Source organism: Dromaius novaehollandiae, chromosome 5, assembly GCF_036370855.1.
Source record: "Dromaius novaehollandiae isolate bDroNov1 chromosome 5, bDroNov1.hap1, whole genome shotgun sequence".
NCBI lineage: Eukaryota > Metazoa > Chordata > Aves > Casuariiformes > Dromaiidae > Dromaius > Dromaius novaehollandiae.
Genome location: NC_088102.1, coordinates 20,051,179 through 20,070,852, shown reverse-complemented (window position 1 = coordinate 20,070,852; position 19,674 = coordinate 20,051,179). Strand labels below are relative to the sequence as shown.

General features: G+C 38.9%; 2 protein-coding genes across 8 annotated transcripts in view; one reads left to right on the top strand and one right to left on the bottom strand.

The window, feature by feature from the left end:
• Positions 1–3,876: 3,876 nt before the first annotated feature.
• On the top strand, positions 3,877–14,627 carry PSMC1 (proteasome 26S subunit, ATPase 1). Its single transcript, XM_026112514.2, has 11 exons — positions 3,877–4,033; positions 4,952–5,005; positions 5,845–5,941; positions 7,270–7,394; positions 8,002–8,187; positions 8,401–8,529; positions 9,390–9,486; positions 9,629–9,818; positions 11,290–11,441; positions 13,365–13,519; positions 14,310–14,627. The coding sequence occupies exons 1-11, from the start codon at positions 4,031–4,033 to the stop codon at positions 14,442–14,444; spliced, it is 1,323 nt and encodes a 440-aa protein (XP_025968299.1). The 5' UTR covers positions 3,877–4,030; the 3' UTR covers positions 14,445–14,627.
• Positions 14,628–15,196: 569 nt separating this feature from the next.
• NRDE2 (NRDE-2, necessary for RNA interference, domain containing) overlaps positions 15,197–19,674 on the bottom strand; it is a 60,809-nt gene continuing 56,331 nt past the window's right edge. For all 7 annotated transcript variants that reach the window (XM_064512197.1, XM_064512196.1, XM_064512199.1 and 4 more), the window contains 3 exons: positions 18,647–18,785; positions 16,588–16,659; positions 15,197–15,916 (listed from right to left, as the gene is read on the bottom strand). In XM_064512197.1, the coding sequence (XP_064368267.1) occupies positions 15,791–15,916; positions 16,588–16,659; positions 18,647–18,785 (337 nt within the window). In that variant the 3' untranslated portion in view covers positions 15,197–15,790. The remainder of the gene's footprint in view (positions 15,917–16,587; positions 16,660–18,646; positions 18,786–19,674) is intronic.

Here is a 19,674-nt window from a genome sequence, read left to right as displayed (position 1 = left end):
ACAGTTGTGGCGTCCTGCAGGTAGGTGCAATGTAATTAATCCAGTTCCTGAGACTGAACATTTGCTCTAATGCTCAGCTGCCCCCTTGATAATCATTACACTGAAAATGAAACACGTATGTATATTTCCTTATGAATCTTGTTGTTCAGTTGTTGATAATTTTTCCTTTCATTCTGATCTTTCTCTCAAATATACACATGTAAGCGGAATACTTTGTTCCATATGTAACAGTATGATTGGAATGAACTGTGACCTTTGCAGATTAGAAATTGTTCTGCTTTACTCCATTCTACTTGGCATCAAGTAGATGCTGCCCTTCAAATAAATCTTTAATGTATTCAGTTGCCTTTCTGGCTACAGGAACAAAACCAGCTTTGCCCAGCTTTAAATGTATTGTTGATCGGGAAAAATAAACAAACTAGTCACTTCTTCCTGGAGCTAGTTAGGAATATCTGGTTAGACATTTTGCTTTGGAAAGTAATTTTTTTCAGAAGTAAGACGGTAGAAAAGGTTTGTTTCAATTAATTTCTTTATTCAAGGAAAATCTGGGAAAAACATCAACATTGTCAATCCATTCTACTTGGCTTTTTTAATGGAAAAGTTTTATTAATGCCTTTCTATTCCTAAACAGTGATCGCTGCCCCAGTTTAACACTGCAGCATGCAAGTTAATCCCTCGCTGACAGCGTCTCTGCCCACTCCACGCAGAAGCACTGTTTTTAGGGAATACCCTGCTTCCAGCTTCCACTGGCACATCTGCACTTCCACAGCCTTCCATAGACCTGCATTTACTGATCAGACAACAGAGTTTGGCCCAAAATGTGTGAACAACAAAACCACAGAAAACCACTATTACTATTTTTACACAAGCTGATGAGATGGATACTTTAAGTTTAATAGATACTCTGTTTAGCTAGCTTTCATGACAACTTTTTCTCCCTCAGGGTACTGACACTGCAGCCTTTAGGTCAAGATTTTAAGGTTCATGTGCTCACTAAGACATCTTCTTTCCATGAGGATTTAAAAAAACCTTATTTTTCATCACAGAAAATTTTTATAGAATACTTCAATCTTAAATAATAAACCTCTAAGCTGATTATTGCAATGCTTAAGTGTATAAAACTTTATTACCTGCTTTTAAAGAATGCTTCTAGTAACCTTTATCTTTCTTCTAAACAAAACTTTAGTAATCAAAGCTTCAAATTGAGTCAAATGTTTTGGAAGGATAAGTCTGTAGTTGCAGTCCTAATCCTCCATCCCCTTACCTTTCTACACAGCTGAGCCAGGGCTACATTAAAACTTAATAAACAAAGTTCCTTATTCTCAGAAGTGAATTCTAGAGAAAATATGAAAGAAAAGACAACATCAAAGCAAACAGCAAAACATCTTACTGACTGCTCTAAAATGAACGTCTGTTTCATGAGTGCTCTAATCTTCACACTGAAAACTGTCGTAGATGTAAATATACTCTACCTGCTGGTTAACATCCAAAGATCAGGTGAAAGCAGAATATAGCAATTTTTAGACTATACCTTCATCTTGATGAAAACCTTTCTGCTGCTAGTGATAGTCACCAAAAAAAAAAATCCTTTCACACCAACTCCCCAGGCGATGATGCAAAACCTTGTCATGGAGTTTTCATCCCAAAGGAGAGAAAGTATCTGAAAATCCATTAAGTTCATTAGCAACACAGATACTGGTACTGCAACGAGTAGGTAGGGAGCAACCACTGTGGGTCCCAAACAAGGCTGGGACCTACTTTGTGAGGCACTGTGCATACATGCAGTATAGAACAGAGTCTATCCAGAATAGTTTTTTGGCTCTTAGTAGTGCCAGGTACAGAACTGGGCAAAAGTAACCCTTGCACTTTCACTTAATAGGATTATATCTAGTCTTTACCTGAGTAAAGGTAATATATTGTACTGCCTTTTGTGCGCTGTTTGGAACAAATGAGCACATGCTTGTGTTTAATCTGTACTTTTAAGAATCTCAGTAGTAGTCAAGGAAAGTTTCCCATATACTTCCCCAGAAATGTTGCATATATGTAGAGCTCATTGTAAGCAGTAAATGCTATGTTTATTTTGGGGGAGATGTTTGCTGAAAATTTTTGCAGTGTTCTTACACTGCTACTTGTAAGAAAAGCAATTCTTGCACCAAAGAAAAGATTATGCTTTTAAATTAACCAGCTGATGAAAGAGACAAAAGGAAGCATCAGGTCTAGAGGAAAAGAAAAAAAAAAACTTTAAATGCAAGTCACAAAGAATATTTGCCAGTCTCCCCACAGCAAAATTAACTTTTGGAAGAAGAGCTACTGGGTTTTTATTCACACAGTTAATTCCTGTTTATACTGCTGGAACAATTAAAATGCAGGGTATCTCAAGATACAGGTGGAGAACAACCAGCACTAGTACCCCTCTGAAAACACTTGTCGTAAGCAGTACTCACTGTGCTAGTCCAGACCTGGTCTCAGTAGAAGATACTTCCACCAATATTGCAAAGCATTAGCACTGGTTTTGTTCCTTTCCTATCTGCAGGCCACTTTACTGTGGTCTAAAGCTGCCACCCTCTATAGTGCTCACATACCTTCCTTCACAGTACCAGGCCACACATTAAAAGCAGACTTTGCAATGTGTGTAAGGCTTTCTAAGTCAGTGACATTTATGAATTCATGAAAGATTTGGTTGTTACCTACAAGTCCTTTATGATTACATATTTTAAAGCAGCTCTCATGACACCTGACATGAGCAAGACAGCTTCACAAGCTGACAGTCCCGTACTTAATACAAAAGCAAGTGAGAGAATGCAAATTCTAAGATTTCCAGATGTGGTATAATAGAGCCAAAGTGTTTTGTTCTGTCAGGGAAAACCCCTCTCTTACTCTGTAGTGCTTAAGGGAGGTAGCTTGAACTAACAGGATTAAGACATACTTTTTTCAGTGCATTCAGAACTTTCAGTATAATTTTTATGGATAGTAACATTGTAGTGGCTGATTGATTGTGAGCTTTAATATGTATCACAAGCTTATTGTTTTAATGTGAACAATGCATACTAAAGTGCAAGAATATCTGAGAAGTATCTCATGGGGAAAAGAACCTTGTTTTCTAGCTTTCTAGAGCTGAGCAGACAAATTTACACTTTTGAAACAAAAGCTGCTGTTATCGGATTGCTGACGGATGGCATTTCTTCTCCACTTAGCCATTTTAATTCAGGAAAATGAAAACTGGTATTCATCTGAAATGGTATTCCATCCCAATGTGACCACTAATTGTTTGCCGAGGGGAACAGAAACCACTTCATTTTCCTTCAGTAAACAGTTCGGGGCATTCAGGAGTAATTCAGACATGTTTTGAGCCAAGATACGTTTGCAGTCGGTAATAACAGCAAACCTGATGGCTTTCACTCGTAACATTATAGAGGAAACAACTATCTGCTAGGCAGAACAAAAGCAGGGGAGTCTGGGCAACTAACTCCGTTTAAAAGCAAACACCGAACGCCGCTGGCTAAAGCGCACCGCTGCGCTGGGCCGGGGGCACCGGCGCGCCGCTGAGGCGGGAGACGCCGCCCGCGCCACGGCCCGTCTGCCGCGGGGAGCGGCGGGGCCCCCTGCTGCCCGCCGGCTGCGCGACGCCGCAAAGGGCCGCCCGGCGGCGCCTCTCCGCGGGGAAGCGAGCGGCTCCAGGGTGCGCGGACTCGCCTCCCCCGACGGCGGCCCGCGTCCCGGCAGCGACACCCGCCGTCGGCAGCGCGCCGCAGGGCACGGGCCCGCGGGGGCGGCGGCCGGCGCCACGGCCGAGCGGGAGAGGGGCGGCCCAGCTGCGTGCGGCGAGCAACAGCCAACGGCCGCCAACGGCCACCAACGGCTGCGCCACCCGCCGCCCAGCGCGCCTAGTGCACGGGCCGTGCGCCTCCTGCCCCGCCCGCGCCGCGATCGCGTTTGGGCCTCGCCGCACGCCGTAGCGACTCCGCCGCCGCCGCGCCGCGCCCCTTTCCGGCACCGCGGGTGCAGCGCTTCCGGTGCGGGACGCAGGGAGATGGTGAGCGGGCGGCGGCCCCCAGCCCTCGGGGCGCGGGGCTGTGTGGGGGCGGGAGCCGGAGCCGGAGCCGTCGGGGCCGCTGCGGCCGCCGCTCTGGGGCTGGCGGCGGCGGGGCTGCTGCCTCCTCAGGCATCCTGCCGCTACCGCCCGGGATTTTGCGGAGTCACCGCCCGCCCGCGCTGGGCCGCGGCAGCCGGGGGCGCCCCTCCGGCGGGCCGCGGGGCTGGGGCGCGCGCCCGGCCGTTTAACAGCCGCTCTCGGGGGGTGGGGGGGCAGGCGTTGGCCGAGCCGGCCCGGGGGGCTCCGGGAGCAGCCGCGCCGCCCGCGGGGCGGGCACCGTTGTCTGCCGCGACTCGCGGCCGCCGGGGGCTGGTCTCGGTGCCAGTTGCGCAGAGCGACCCGGCTGTGCGCGCTGGGGTGTGCCGGGCCACTTCTGCCCGGCCGCGCCGAGTCACCCAGCGCGTTTGGGCATCGCCGCTGGGGAGGCCGGTTAGGCCTCGCGCGGGCTTCGGCGCAGGTTTCGGGTCCCGCAGACAGGAACGTTACTTGGTTCTGTCGGTGGGAGGCGGAACAAGGTAACCGGTTTACAGGAGAACGAAAAGGGCCAGAGACTTTTTGTAGTGTTTTGTTTAGTGGCGTTCGCTCTTTTATGCTAGCGAGGAGTGAACTAAAACTATAATGTAACAGCACAGTTCAATGTCGTATCAGTCCAAAACATACCAATAAAAATGTCCTTCCCTACCTCATAAGTCCACGTTTCTCCTATTTATTCACTGACTTTGGACCACTATTTGGAATATGTTAGTATTTTATTTAGATACATGCATCTAATTGTGATTTTCTTTCACGTGGATCAGTTTAGGTTTCAAGATTTGTAGCAATGTTTTTATATTGACTTTGTTGTCATCTGTTACTTAGGGTCAAAGTCAGAGTGGTGGACATGGTCCTGGTGGTGGCAAGAAGGATGACAAGGTAATTAACAGAAAAGCAATGCCTTTTCTTACTACAGGTGTCTTTCAGAGGCTCACTACAATAGGTTTATCTTACAATTCTTTTATTTCTTGTACTCTGAGCTGCACAAAAGTACACTTTTTCTCATTTTTTGTTGAAATGTCTTATTTCTGTTGCTGATGCATGTTGGAGAAAATAGGTTGCTGTTAAAGTAACTGTAACAGAAAAGTACTTGGCAATACTGATTTATTTAACAAAATGAAACTATAAATCTGTCTGGATTAGAAAACATTAGATATCTTCAAAGTGTCATTTGAGTAACTGGCTTTGGTATGAAAGTGACACTATTTGCAACTACATGAAGTGTTACTTTGTATTGTGGATCCTTAGAGGCCCTTTTGTTTTCCTTTGCAATAGTATTATACTTCTATCTCCAAACTGTATATGAAATGGGAAGCTGAATGCATGTTACATACAGATTGAATCTCAACACTTTTGGGGTATTTTAATGTTTTCCTCACCCTCAGATCTGACTTCCACGCGTGATTTTTTTTTGTTTGTGGTTTACTTCAGATTTCAGCCTTCTATGTTTTTTAGTCATCAAAAGTTGGCAGAAATCTTCATTAAAAAGGGATATAGAACAAACAGGAAAAATTTTTTAAGAACCTTCAAAAGAATATTCTTTTTGGCCATTTTACTATATACCATAAAGGAGACGGAAACAAAACTTGGTTTTGTTATGTAGCCATTCAGCTTAAGTTGAGCTCTCTCTTAGTCCGAGTGCCTGACACCTGTGTGTATTTTTTTGTTAATTTCCTGATTTTTTTTTTTTATGGAATTCTCTTTATATTATTTAAAAGGATAAGAAGAAGAAATATGAACCTCCAGTTCCAACCAGAGTGGGGAAAAAGAAGAAGAAAACAAAGGGACCAGATGCTGCCAGCAAACTCCCACTGGGTGAGTACCACGCGGCTTGTCCCCAGCAGTCCTGCGGACTGCCTGGCCTTCAAGAACAGCAGAACAGGCCTCTCCCTAGACATGGGTGTATATAGGGCCCAAGCCTCAAGTGTTTCAACCATGAAGCCAAATGTAATTTTAAAGCATAGAAAATTTTTTAAACATACAAAATAAGGTTATTATCGTACAAGATGCATTTCATACATGTGGATTCCCATATAAGGGAGACAGAAGCTGAAATTAGAAGAAAAGTAGGGGAAACCTTATTTTTAAAAAGTGCTTTTGATGAAGAATTACAGTGGGATAAGTAAAATAGTGACCAATCATTTCATTGGCTTGTATAAACAGTAGTTCCTTATATCCATTTGAGCTAGCAGGAAGGAATAAATATTTAACCTGATGAGTTAGATTTTGTAGACATTCCTCTGGAAATGGAGTTGCATATTTTGAGTAAGATTATTATATTCCCTATGTATTTGAATAAACTTGTCATGAAATGGTAAGCTTTTGTTTTGCTGGAGCCTTACCCTAATTTCAGGGACTTCAGCAAGGCACTGGGAGTCATTCATAAATCTGCCTAGAAAGCGATACTCCTACTGATTTTTAGCTTTATCTATAGAATTTACATTTTTCAAGGGCTTTACTTTTAACCTTACTGGAAGATTGCATATGCTTTGTTAACTAGAAGTAATTTCTTTAAAATAATTATTTCTGATTCTGATCAGTAGATTTCTCAGGCGTCCCCCTGTCTTTTGGCTTTTCTGTCTCATTGTCTTGACAGAGCCTGCTGGAGGCCTCCTGAGAACCTATGGCCATACTGTAGACCCATGAAAGGGAAATAATATGAGGCTATATCATTACAGGAGTGGTTAGGGATTCCAGAGTGAGCTAAAGAACTAATGATTGACTGCATTTTTTGCAACATTGTCACCTTTTCCCTGGTCATGGCACTGACCTGTTCACTGAAAGCTCTAGCAATAGATTAACACATACCAAAGCCTCTTTTTCCTACAAATAAGACCAACAATGTGATTGGTTTCCTCCAAATGTATCAAAAATCTGCTGTGTTTAATTAGATAATACCTTTTTAATTGATGTAGGATGAATATAAAACTTACGTTTAAATAACGAGTGCTTTGAAATCCACTACTAAAGCTTGTCTTCTTTTGCAGCTTATATAGAAGTTATATTCAGAAATATGTATATAGAGAGAGATATGAATATATATATTCAGAAGAATTAAAGCATTTTTTTTTGGTAAGGAATTAATGAATAGTTGGACCATGTCAAACTCTGTCTAAAATATTGTGATTCGACTTTGATTACAGTGACTCCTCACACACAATGCAGACTCAAATTGTTAAAATTAGAGAGAATTAAAGATTATTTGTTAATGGAGGAAGAATTTATCAGAAATCAAGAACAAATGAAACCTTTGGAAGAAAAACAAGAGGTGAGTTTTGAGTGAACTGTTACTTCCAACATTAAAATGGGTGCTGTAATGTAAATCACTTCATACAAAAGTAATGGAAATAGTGCCATGAATGTGTAAGCCAATCTGAACATGTTAAGCTTATTATGATTAGTCATTAAGTCTCAGTTGCTGTACAGAAGACAGGATATTTTTTTCTAATGGATTAGTGTGTTTAGTCCAAGCAAAGGTTACTACAGATAAGACAACACTGGTGATGTTTGGTTTTCGGTGGTCTGTCAAAGTGGAGCTCCCAGATCTCTAGCACAGTTCTATAGTAGTGTCCATACACCTAAAATAATAGGGGATTTTGTTAACAACCTATGCTTTTGCTGCCTCCAAAAGCTTAGAACAACCATAGCAAAAACTATTCTGTACTTTCAGTGTGAACTGTTGAGCCAGTGTTGTATAGGAAAAAGACAATTTTTCTTTAAGTGCTTTTAAAATGAATTGGACAATAAAGTGAATCTCCCAAATGTGTAGGGCTTTTTTATGTATTACCTTAAACTTAAATACAACACAGTTAAACTCTGCCAAAACCATTAGCCTGAGTTTTTGAGTTGTGTTTCTTGGGGTTTTTTGACAACAGGAAGAAAGATCAAAGGTGGATGATCTGAGGGGAACACCGATGTCTGTGGGTACCTTGGAGGAGATCATCGACGATAATCATGCTATCGTATCTACGTCAGTAGGGTCAGAACACTATGTCAGTATTCTGTCTTTTGTGGACAAGGATCTACTAGAGCCAGGCTGCTCTGTTTTGCTAAATCATAAGGTGAGTTGTCTTTATAAAACAGGATGAGAAAATGAAGTGCAAGTTCTTGTACTGTTTTTAGCTGGACTTTGTTCTGAGAATCTCAGGAGCATAGGCTCTGAGAATTAATACTGCTTATTTAATGAATCTGTACAAATGGGCATTAGGTTTAGGTTTGAGGTTGCATTAGAAATGCTGCTTGCTTTCTCTGACAACTCTTAATGCTTGAATTAGGTTCATGCTGTGATAGGAGTTCTAATGGATGACACAGACCCTTTAGTTACTGTGATGAAAGTTGAGAAAGCTCCTCAAGAAACATATGCTGACATTGGTGGCCTTGACAACCAGATCCAAGAAATCAAGGTATTCACGTGTACTAATACACACTGTTAAGTAAGCTGTTCGCGTAGCTGTTGAGCCAAGAACTGCAGGACCCCACTGCAGTGCATGTCATTTCTAGACAGACTCATGAACTGAAATAACTCTCTTAAGTGAGTAGTGTACCCCTTCACAAACTATGCACAAAAGCTTTTCACAGATGCTGTAGAATCTGTAGAGCACTGAATTTATAAAACCTCTGCAATAATGTTATTTTGCAATGCATAATTTGTTGTAAAGTTCTTGACTATTACAAGATGAGAGAAATTCCAAAAAGCACAGAGATTGCCTTGAGTGTCATTCAGTCTAAGAAAATCAGGAGGGAGGTGGCTTGTGGGTTGGGGTTTTTTTTTGTTTGGGGTTTTTTTTCAGTAGCATCCAGTCTGAACCTTGTGACAAGTAGACTTTTGAAGTGATTCAGGTTGGGCATTCAAAATCACAAATTCTCTTACAATATTGATATGTAATACCTGGTAACTCATGGAAGGCGTTATTAAGGGTTTTTTTTTTTTTTTTGTGGTGTCCTTAGTACAGGTTAGTCAGGAACACCTGTGTTCCGAATTCAGCATGGTACATTTAGATTGGAAGAAGGGGAACACTCACGCTGCTTCTCTTTCATATCTTAAGTGGAAACAATAATAGGAGACCTGTTAAAAATAGCTCTTTTGGAACATGAAGTCTTTTTTTTTTTTTTTTTTTTTTTTTTTTTTTTTTTAACAGATGTTTTTCAAGGTCTTTTTGCCTTAATTGCCTTTAGTAATGCAGTTCTCAAGAACCTTGCAACTTCTATGGAGAGTGCTCAGTGTTTATAAAAATACCATTTCATTTGTTTTTTTGCAATGCAGGAGTCTGTGGAGCTTCCCCTCACCCATCCTGAATATTATGAAGAGATGGGTATAAAGCCACCCAAAGGAGTCATTCTCTATGGCCCACCTGGCACAGGTATCTTATATTACAGTAACATGTGTGCTACACTGTTAAAATAAGTTACGCTTGCCATTGCCAAGTCTGTGGTGAATCTTTTTTTTAAAACACATACTTTGCCTGCAAGCTAACTACGTTATTTCTTTGCAATTGAAAATAGGAAAGACATTACTAGCCAAAGCGGTGGCAAACCAAACTTCAGCAACCTTCCTGAGAGTTGTTGGTTCAGAACTTATACAGAAATACTTGGGTGATGGTCCAAAGCTTGTGCGTGAACTCTTCCGTGTAGCTGAAGAGCACGCTCCGTCAATTGTCTTCATTGATGAAATTGATGCCATTGGTACAAAGAGGTACAGCATTCTAGCTTCCATTTCATGCAGAGTTGTTTTGCTAAGGACAATTAAAGCTTCACTAGAAACAGTTATTTTGCAACCAAATTGATGTTCACCTTCTTTACTGCCATTCTGACAACAGTATTCTTGATGTAAACTGTTTTTTGTTTTTAAAACTTAGAATAATTTCTTTGAAACTAAAATACATCACAGCCTTTTCTTACTAGCAAAGATATGTCCAGAGACTTACCCTCTGTTCTCTTGGCATCTTGTAACGTATATGTGATAGAATGTGTTAGAGAGACAGTATGTAAGTTTATATAATACCTTCAGTACAAATCCAAATACAAAGTAATTTGATTGTTTTAGTGATTCAACATTAAAGCAATGTACTTAGAGTATAAGTAGACATATAGTATGTATTGTGTCTCCTAGTATGTGGCTAAATACTCATAACTAAGTTTTTAGCAGTTGCTTTAAGTTGGAAAGTGTAATGTCATGGGGGTGGAAGTTGGTAAACATTGCTTGTGTCACACTAAACTATAGCTCAGCCTGTATCCGAGCTGCATTGCTCTGGAAAATCATTAGGCTGGCTGGAACTGTACAATTCAAGTAATCCTTAAAGTAGCCTATTAATATTCTAAAAAATTATTTATGCAAATTGAGTGATGAAATCTTTTTGTATGTTCATTTTTTTGTGATGGAGTAAATGATGGTCTTACTTAAGTGTAGGTGAAATCCCATCGAGTTCATATTACTAGACACAGACATCATTAGCATTCAGTTTGGAAACAGCAAGCATTTTTAATACCAAAGGTAATGACATTGGAAATACTTTTAAAGTTTTAGATAAAGGAAAAAATGTCTTTATCACAAAATAAGAATAATGATTCAAATTTTAAAAAATGTGTGAGCTTTTTTGGATGCAGATTATGTAGTCCGATATCTGCCAAATTAAATAACTAAACCACAAAGAAATACAGCCATTGATACCTCTATTTAGTTAAGTGTGCAGAGTAAAAGCAGGATCCATGTTAATAAGGCTAATGGATACATTTATTGAAATGCAGTGGCTTTATTTTTTGAAGTGGATGCATTTCCAAGTTCTTCTTAAGAATTAGATTTGGGGGTTTTTTGGTTTTTTTTGGTTAATTGTCTTTTTTAGAAAGGAATTGATTGTGCAAGAGGACTGGGAATGACTATAGAATACATCGTAAACATGGAAAAGGGAGAGATTTCCTTCATGTAATTGCTGTTACTTTCCATAGTAAAAAGAATAATCCATTGTCTTTTTACTTACCTGTTGTCATAATCAGATTCTGAAACCCCACTTTTTGTTTTCTGTAGGTGAACATTTAAAAATCCAGTATAACATAGGTGCTTTAAAAAGAATATAGATCATTTTGCTTATATGTTTGTGGCAGTATTTGTGAAGTGTGTTCTTAAATTCACATAGCTTATTTTCTGGTTATATTGCTTTTTCTCCAAGGTATGACTCAAATTCAGGTGGTGAGAGGGAGATCCAGCGTACAATGCTGGAGCTGTTGAACCAGCTGGATGGGTTTGACTCTCGTGGGGATGTTAAAGTTATTATGGCCACAAACAGAATAGAAACACTGGATCCAGCTTTAATCAGGCCAGGTAAGATTTCTACTGGGTACACTTGCCAAGTTCCTTTTATTCTAAAAGGACTTGTCACAAGTTATCAGACAGGTGTGCTGGTGAAAATAATGTAAATTACTGGTTTGTGTCTGTTTACTTTCTCATCAATGTCAGTGTATTTCTTAACAGTGCATCTGTTAAATTGGAGCCCATTCACAAGATTTTAAATGGCATAAAGTACAAGGAAGAAAACTAGAGAGGAGAAGTGTGATAATTCATATATACATGTGTGTGTATAAAAATATAAATAACTTGAATATTCTTCCTTTGTATTTAGATGGCATAGCTATTTTGTTATTAAGCTATTGTCATTAAGGTTAAAATTATAGAAGGCCAGCAGTATTTCATTAATGTATCTTCAGCAGCTGGGGAAGGCAGGGCAATACCATTTCAGTTTAATAGATGAGCACTTAGGCCTAAACCATCAAATGTGAGTCTTCAGAAGGAGCCTAAAAGTGCTTGATGATTATGAAATACTGCTCCTGCTTATTTTGAAGTTTGGGTTTCTATAGGAGGAAAGCAGACTAGTACGTACACACACACACACACACACACACACACACACACACTCACTCACTCTGTGTGTGTGTATTTATATAAAATACTGAGCCAAGAGCTTGAACGGGCATAGGCAGTATTTGCAAATGGCCACTAAAAGATGTAGCAAAACAGACAACCTGCATAAATGTGTGGGGTTTGCTAAATGAGAAGTTAGAAAGTAACAGAGAGATCAAATAGGCTCAGCTTCCCATTAGTGTCCTCAAGTAAATCTGAAGTATTGAAGAGGTTGTAAAGACACCTCTCTGTCTTCCTTTCCTTATAAGGTAATAGAACAAAGAAAATCTAAGATAAATTTGTCAAAGAACTTAATGCTGCTGGAGCAAATCATCCTTCTCTGAACAGTCACTAGATATGTATGGACCCAAGGAGTTCATGAAAGCCTCCATGGTATGAAGTAGCTGAGTTCTTTTGCAAAAAATTCTGTTTCTTTTCATCTGTTTAGGTTTGCCCCTCCAAATGAAAACAGCTGCTATTAGACTACAAAGTAGTAAATACCATATCAATATTAAAATACAGGCTAGGATGATCTGAAATACATTAGAAGGAAACTTCATCCACCTGCCACATAGTTAAATTATACCGATTGCTTGAGCAATCAGGGCAATTTTAGCAGCTCCCTAGGCTAGTTTACCATTGTGTATATTAGTCTGGAATATTGTATGTAATACTATTGACCCCTTTTGGAAAAGATACTGTAGAGCTAGAGAGGAATAAGACTGATCTGGAGATGGAAAAGATCTCTAAAAAGACTGGTCATTAATTTAGAACTGTAAGGGCTAGAATAACTGCTGTCCCTACTAACAGAAAGGAAATATCGGGTAGGAACTTCCAACAGAACCTTTTACACAAAATGCTTCTTCAGTTGAGTTTAACAGCGCTACACAGAACTGGTATATAAAAAAAAAAAAAGAGGTTATTTTCAGGGAGAAAGGATTCTTTATGCTGCCACAGTAACTTTTTTGTGGCAGAAATATTAAACTCCATACTTCAGAGCTAAACCTAATCTCAGAGCAGAATGAATTTTTTTAGAAGAATGTAAGTACTTGAATACTTTTCTGTGGTATGACAAATTGGTTTTATATTTAAATGTGAATCAAAGTTGTGGCTTTTCTTGCCTCCCAGACGGGCTTCCTTTATCTGCAGTTTTACATAGCAGCAACATATCTGTTTCAGCTGTAATAACTTGTTAATTACAAACAGACTTGTCCGATTCCACTTCCCACTCTAAAACATGATTGATCATAGTGTGTAGAAACAGCTTCTGCCAATCCAAACTTGAAACGTACTTGTTTCCAATAGTTGCAAGCAAAAAAACAGTCTGAAAACTTTTCTCTTGCACAGGACGTATTGACAGGAAAATAGAGTTCCCTCTACCAGATGAAAAGACCAAGAAACGCATCTTTCAGATTCACACAAGCAGGATGACTTTGGCAGATGATGTGACTTTGGATGAGCTGATTATGGCAAAAGATGATCTCTCTGGGGCAGATATTAAGGTCTGTATATCACCATTATTTACACTTCAAAACACAAATTCAGTCCCCTTTTTGCTGTCCCCCAAATATTGTATTTTGAAACTTCGCTCATTTCCTGTGGTTATATCACTGAGGGACAGTTAGATTGCTTTAAAATATCTTTTATGTAAATGCCCCATCCACTTGGCTTTACAAATGGGAAACTTTTATCAAAATGCTAATTACCAGATAGCTTCTGTTGACAGGAGTATTTATCTGTGTTACCTGAATGTGAAATGTTAGAAGTGGAATATTTGTTCAAGATAGTGATTTAATACTATTAAAGAAACTGCAGGATATGAAGCATTTTAGAGACAATGTTGCAAGTAGAAGAAAGATGAAATTGTAGATGAGGACGTTTGATATACATAATGTAAAATTTCTAAAGTAGACAGATCTTGCTACAATTGTTGCATGAGTGAGCTTAACCAAACAACATCACTTTCTCCACTGTCACCTCCTTGCAGAAGTATAATAGCTCACTGCAATCTGCTTCTTAGTGGAGTGTTATTTTAAAGCTGCCTTTCTTTTGTCATGGAAGCATTATGTTCACTACAAAAGGACATAAGCATCCAGCTTTATATAGGCTATTTTATGTGCTTCAGTGCTACGGAACAACATCAAACTTACTTATGAATTTTAATTTTACCAACACTTCACTTCCATTACTACAAAACTAGTTCAAGCTATATGAAAAGGCAACTGTCTTTGGTGTGTGGTTTGGAGGCACTGCACAGAGCCAGTAACTTATTTTTTGCTTTCTCTTGGACAGGCGATTTGTACAGAAGCTGGATTGATGGCTTTGAGGGAACGACGAATGAAAGTAACAAATGAAGACTTCAAGAAATCTAAAGAGAATGTTCTCTATAAGAAGCAGGAGGGAACCCCGGAGGGACTCTATCTTTAACTCAGCTCCATCTATCTGGGGACTATCATCAGGAATGTTTTCTCTGGTTATGAGGACAGCCTCATAAATAAAACCAAGTAGTCTAGCTAATCCTCATTCTTGAAGAGGTTAAATCCTGGTGGATTGTGGTTTTCAGTCAGTGTAAACACTTCATTTCCCAATAAAATATTTGTTTGAATTGAATTGTGTTGTTGACAAAGACTGGTTACTTACACAGATTTTTTTTCTGTTGCTGCAGTCAGACTGACTTACTTCTAGGAGAAGTATCTAGCGATGTGACTGACAGTGCTATTCTTAGTGATCCAAACCCATTCCTCAGAAACGTTGTAGGTAATGTGTAGTGAGTGCTCAGGTCTCAAAAGTTGAGATGCTAAACCTAGTCTTTTACATATTTCAGCATCTTCTGCCTTACAAAATAAATATATAACATAATATATATTGTTAAATTGTTGCCACATTTCTTATTTCTCTAGGGGCTTGCCTGTAAAGAACTTTCTGATTATTGGATAAAAATTACTATCGAACAGTCGTGCATTGACTGTTCTGCCTTTTTCAGTGAGGAATAAATACAGAGCCACCCTCTACCTCTCTCATGATGATTTACCTATATTTGGGCAAAAGGGAATAATCAATTATTACAACTTCTTTAAAAACATGCTGCTGAGAGAGATACTATAGATTCAACTTCAGTTTTAATGCATTTTCAGACCCATTAAAATTAAGAAACAAAAATAATTCAAATTCCAGCCAAATTTAAAAATATTCTGGTATATTTTCATAAATATTCATATTAAAATGGTCATTTGTCAAAACATACAATACAAGTTCAAAATAGGTGCTGCTCAAGCAAAGATTTGGCTTTTACTAACAGTTTATGAACAGATATAGCTGCTGTTTGACTTGGTAGTTATATATACGCACACGCATACCAAGCTGAAGGAAATTACTGAAGTCTGCCAACTGGAGGACAGTGGAGCATCCTTTTGGCAGATGTTTACCTCCTGTGCTCCTCAGCAAACCATACTTGGCTTGTACTGAATCTCCACTGAGCTCTAGGGAATGTAATTTCAAACAACAGAGTAAGAAATGTGAGGGTATCCTTCTGTGGAAGCCAGCAATACTTCAGAGAAAATGGATGCATTTTTGTGGGCAAAATGCAGTACTTGCTTACAGTATACTTGCAGCTAGTAGAACTCCATTTTGATAGCAATTTATATAGTAAGTTTGTTTGTTTTTAAATACATAGTACCCAAGTCCCAACAGAGTTCTTGGTTGAAAAGAGACAGTTCTAATTGCCAGTTTTGGCATTAGCTTCTGTACTTTCTCCATTCTTCTACTGTCTTCTTTTAAACCTCTAAAAGTAGATCCAGCTCTTCCATAGGTACCCGCACTCTTAATTCTTTTTCAGTCATTAGATCAAGTGCCTCTTGCAGCTGATCAGGAAAGTACTCTATTGCATCCATATAGAGTACCTAGAAGAACAATGTTAAAATTAAAACATTTTTCTCTACCATCTTTCTATCATAGCAAGATACTTAGCAAAAAGGAGTATGTACACATGCAAACAACACTGCAGCATGAATGCAAGAAAGTGTCATACATTTCTTAAAAATAATACAATCAGAATTAGTACTTTACAGTGACAGCGATACAGATGTCTAACCAAATCTTTTCCAACTCTTACTAAATCTCTTCATTCAAAAAAAATCAAAAGGAGGTCAAAGGGTGCTGGAGCATTTGCTGCTTACACAGACTTTACTTGCACAGCTGCAGGTATTCCTGAATAATTTAACTATTACCTAAACACATTTTAATTTGTCTACTTATTTTTGCTAACAACATGCTTATAATAAAATATGTTCTGCAGGACTCAGTCACTCCCAGATCACACAGACAGGAATTTACTATCTTATTTAATGCAGTACAACACCTTTCTGTTCTGAAATGCAAACAGCATTGACTACTACACCTGTCTCCCTTTTGGACGCATCTCTTGTTTGCAAACAATCTTATACTATTTTTTCTTTGGAAAGCTCTCCTTTCATTTGTATGCAACTCATTATGGTAACTACTATTTTTTTTTAAATAGAGAACTACAAAAATTAGAGTACTGACTATAGGTTTCTATCTTTTCTATGCTTACCTTTGCCCAAGGACAGTTTTGAAGGGCTCTGTAAAATAATCCTTTACTTTTTTCTGTTTTTCCCAGTGAAGCCTGTGTGAAAAAAGTGTTCACATTTCAATAAACAGCAATAGCTCAAATAATAAACAATTATCTCCAAGACAGAGAAATTAGCACTGAAAAAGGTTCAGTGTTCCTCTGCTGAGGAGTCCTTATTACTACATACTGTGATAGCTATGCAATTTGATCGTAAGGTTACACTGCTGGTTACCTATGTAACAGAAAAGGTGTCTTTATGGGATTTCAGGGCTGCAGTCTTATAAGACAAGTAGTGGAATATAGACTAGCAGAAAGAGTCTCTGCTGTGTATTTCATTTTAAATCAGTCCCTTTATTGATATTTGACAGTATTATTGCAATGGGCAAGAGTGCAAGCCATTACCCAGAACTTAGACCTGATATGCTACAAGAATACTACACAAGAGCATCTTTAGCACAAAATCTTTTGACAGTGTGAAATCCTTCTTTTTTTACTGAAAGACATAAAATAGCCAAGTATTCTTGGACTGCCATCAAGTTGCTATCACCTTCCTTTTCTTCAACTCCATTTTTCAGTAAAACATCTTCCATTTCTACATACAGTTTTAGTAAACTGCTATTACATATATTTATACAGGTGAAAATAAAAATATTTACAGGCAGTTTTTCCCCCTCTCTAGAATGCTTGCATGTACAAAACAAAACCTAACAGTGAAGGTGATGATACATTATTTTTGTGCACTGAACGGATCATGTGCATATGTCATGTCTTACTCAGAAGCTGGTTTAAGCCAGATCCCCTTATATTCTAAGCATTCTTCTGTGCTCTCATCTTCCACACTGTTACTTAAAGAAGTGTGAAAAGAACCAAGATGACAAAACCGCCTAGGTGAAGTTGACTTTACTTATGTATTTCTGTGGTGAACTACAGAAGAAACCAAAATTATTGCTTTCTGATGTTATTTTGCAGTAAGCCATTTAGCATAACCCTTACATGCAGCTGCACTTCTTTTAAGATTCAAAAAGATGGTGAAATTTCAAGGCAAGCTGTAAAAGCCAAAGCCTACTAAACATCACCTCTTAGTGAACCAGTTCTTTCTTCTCCATAGGAAAACATGTCTTTACCAGTTACCCAAAACTATCCTCAATGTCCGCTCACGCTCACAAAAAATTCATATTCTGCCTCCTGCCCCCCCCCCAAAAAAAAACAGGGGAAAAAAGCACCAAAAAAATCCAACCTCCTAATTTCCTGTAGTGTCTGCCAGGAAATTGAAAACTACGTTTTCCCTAACATTCAAGGAGGTGGACTACACCTTTTTTGCACTGAAGTTAATCAATCAAAAAGCTTGATCTGGGAAAGTTTTTATAGTATGGATAAAATAACAGAAGAAAATATTTGAGGAGTCCTTTCTACCATATTCCTTATTCCACCATAAATCAAAAAAAAAAGATAAAAAGAAAAGAAAGGATCGTCATGCATTATATTTTTCTGATTCAGATCTGGAAGTGATACAAAAATCCGGATCTGAATTTAATGAAAAATCAAAGTCCCTACAATTTCCTTACAGACCTTACAGCAAGTCTGAAACTAACATAAATACAAGCCATCTTTGTTCATTTTGTTTAAACAAACAAGCAAAAAAATCCTACATCCCTACAATTTGCTTCCTCTTTTCTCAAGTTTTGCTCCCCTGCCTATTTGTCTCTATATTGAGTAACACTAGAAAGAATCCATCCATTCTCAGATATTTTGAGAAACTCTTACTACATAATTTTTACCTATATAAAATTGCAGCCACAATAACTTCTGTGTATCTATGCCAAAGCTATACTGCCAAGAACTATCATTCCTTCTAATACACATGGATTATATTTTCCCTAATATTCCAAACCATAGGAAGCATTATGACATACAAATATACTACCTTCCAAACCATACAGGCTTGCAGAATTTAGTACTCATTTGTTATACAGTACTGTATTTGTGGTCATGAGGAATTCCAAACATTATAACTGTGATAAAACTGATGCTCTCCTCTTACCAGAAAGTTCAAATACATCCTCCACAGCAGTGGACAATGGGTACCATTTTCACTCTGAACTGCGTGTTCAAATAGAGCTACAATCCGATTTGTTAATCCAGTTTCGGGAATAGTAGAATGTATTTCACCAACATCTGCCCTGAAAGACAGAGAAAGAGAAAACAAAAAGAACCTCTTAAACATGAGCTAAAGGACCCCATCCAGATGAAAGAGGGTGAAGATCGAGTACTGTCACTATTCACATAGTACTGTGTGTAGTCAGAGCCCCATACTACAACCTCAGAATGTTATAAAATGGATTTGTTGCACCCACTAATTTAGTCAATAATTGTCTGAATAGGAAAAAACAGTTAAAAGAAGATAAATGTGATATTTTTGTGAAAATTACTTTCAGCATGTTGAAAAATTAACACTGTCCAACGGGAGAAAAATCATTTCTCTTTGAGTATAACAACCCACTATCATATAATCTGAAAACACTTATCCCGGTTTTCATCCAAGATGATGTATCATGCAAAGCTCAGCACAGCTGCCCAGACGAAATTCTAGCCTAGCTCAGCAAACCTCCTCCTAGTGCCCCAGCAAGCCTGGCCTACCCCTGGCACCTTTGCATGGCAAAGTATTCCACACTATGTAGGTCTTGGATCAAGGCGTAGATTACAGCTCTGCATCTCAACTGTGATTACAACAGAGAACCATTTTCTTTTTCATCCAGTAATATAAACCCCACAGGTTCTGTGCATAATACAAAGGGAGAATCCTAGGTGCATATTTTTCACTGAGGCATTGCTTCCTACCTACAGCTGAAGCAGACCAGCTTAATTTTGATGCTTGAGTCAGAAGAAACAGCCTGCACTGCTCATGGCAGTATCACCTCTGTTTGCATGCATCCTCCTAGCCTGACAGATTGTTCCAATCATGCTTGACGCTTCTTCCTAACTCGCCTCTTTTTTTTTTTCCAAGGGCCTTTGAGGTCGTGTTTCCTCTCATCCTAACCTTAGCCGTGAGGAAAAATGATGTAATCCAGT

Bases quoted from the DNA above. Each gene is read 5' to 3' on its own strand.
- PSMC1 (XM_026112514.2), top strand. The intron at 8,188-8,400 runs GTGAGTTGTCTT...TGCTTGAATTAG, and splicing joins CTGTTTTGCTAAATCATAAG to GTTCATGCTGTGATAGGAGT. The intron at 8,530-9,389 runs GTATTCACGTGT...TTTGCAATGCAG, and splicing joins ACCAGATCCAAGAAATCAAG to GAGTCTGTGGAGCTTCCCCT.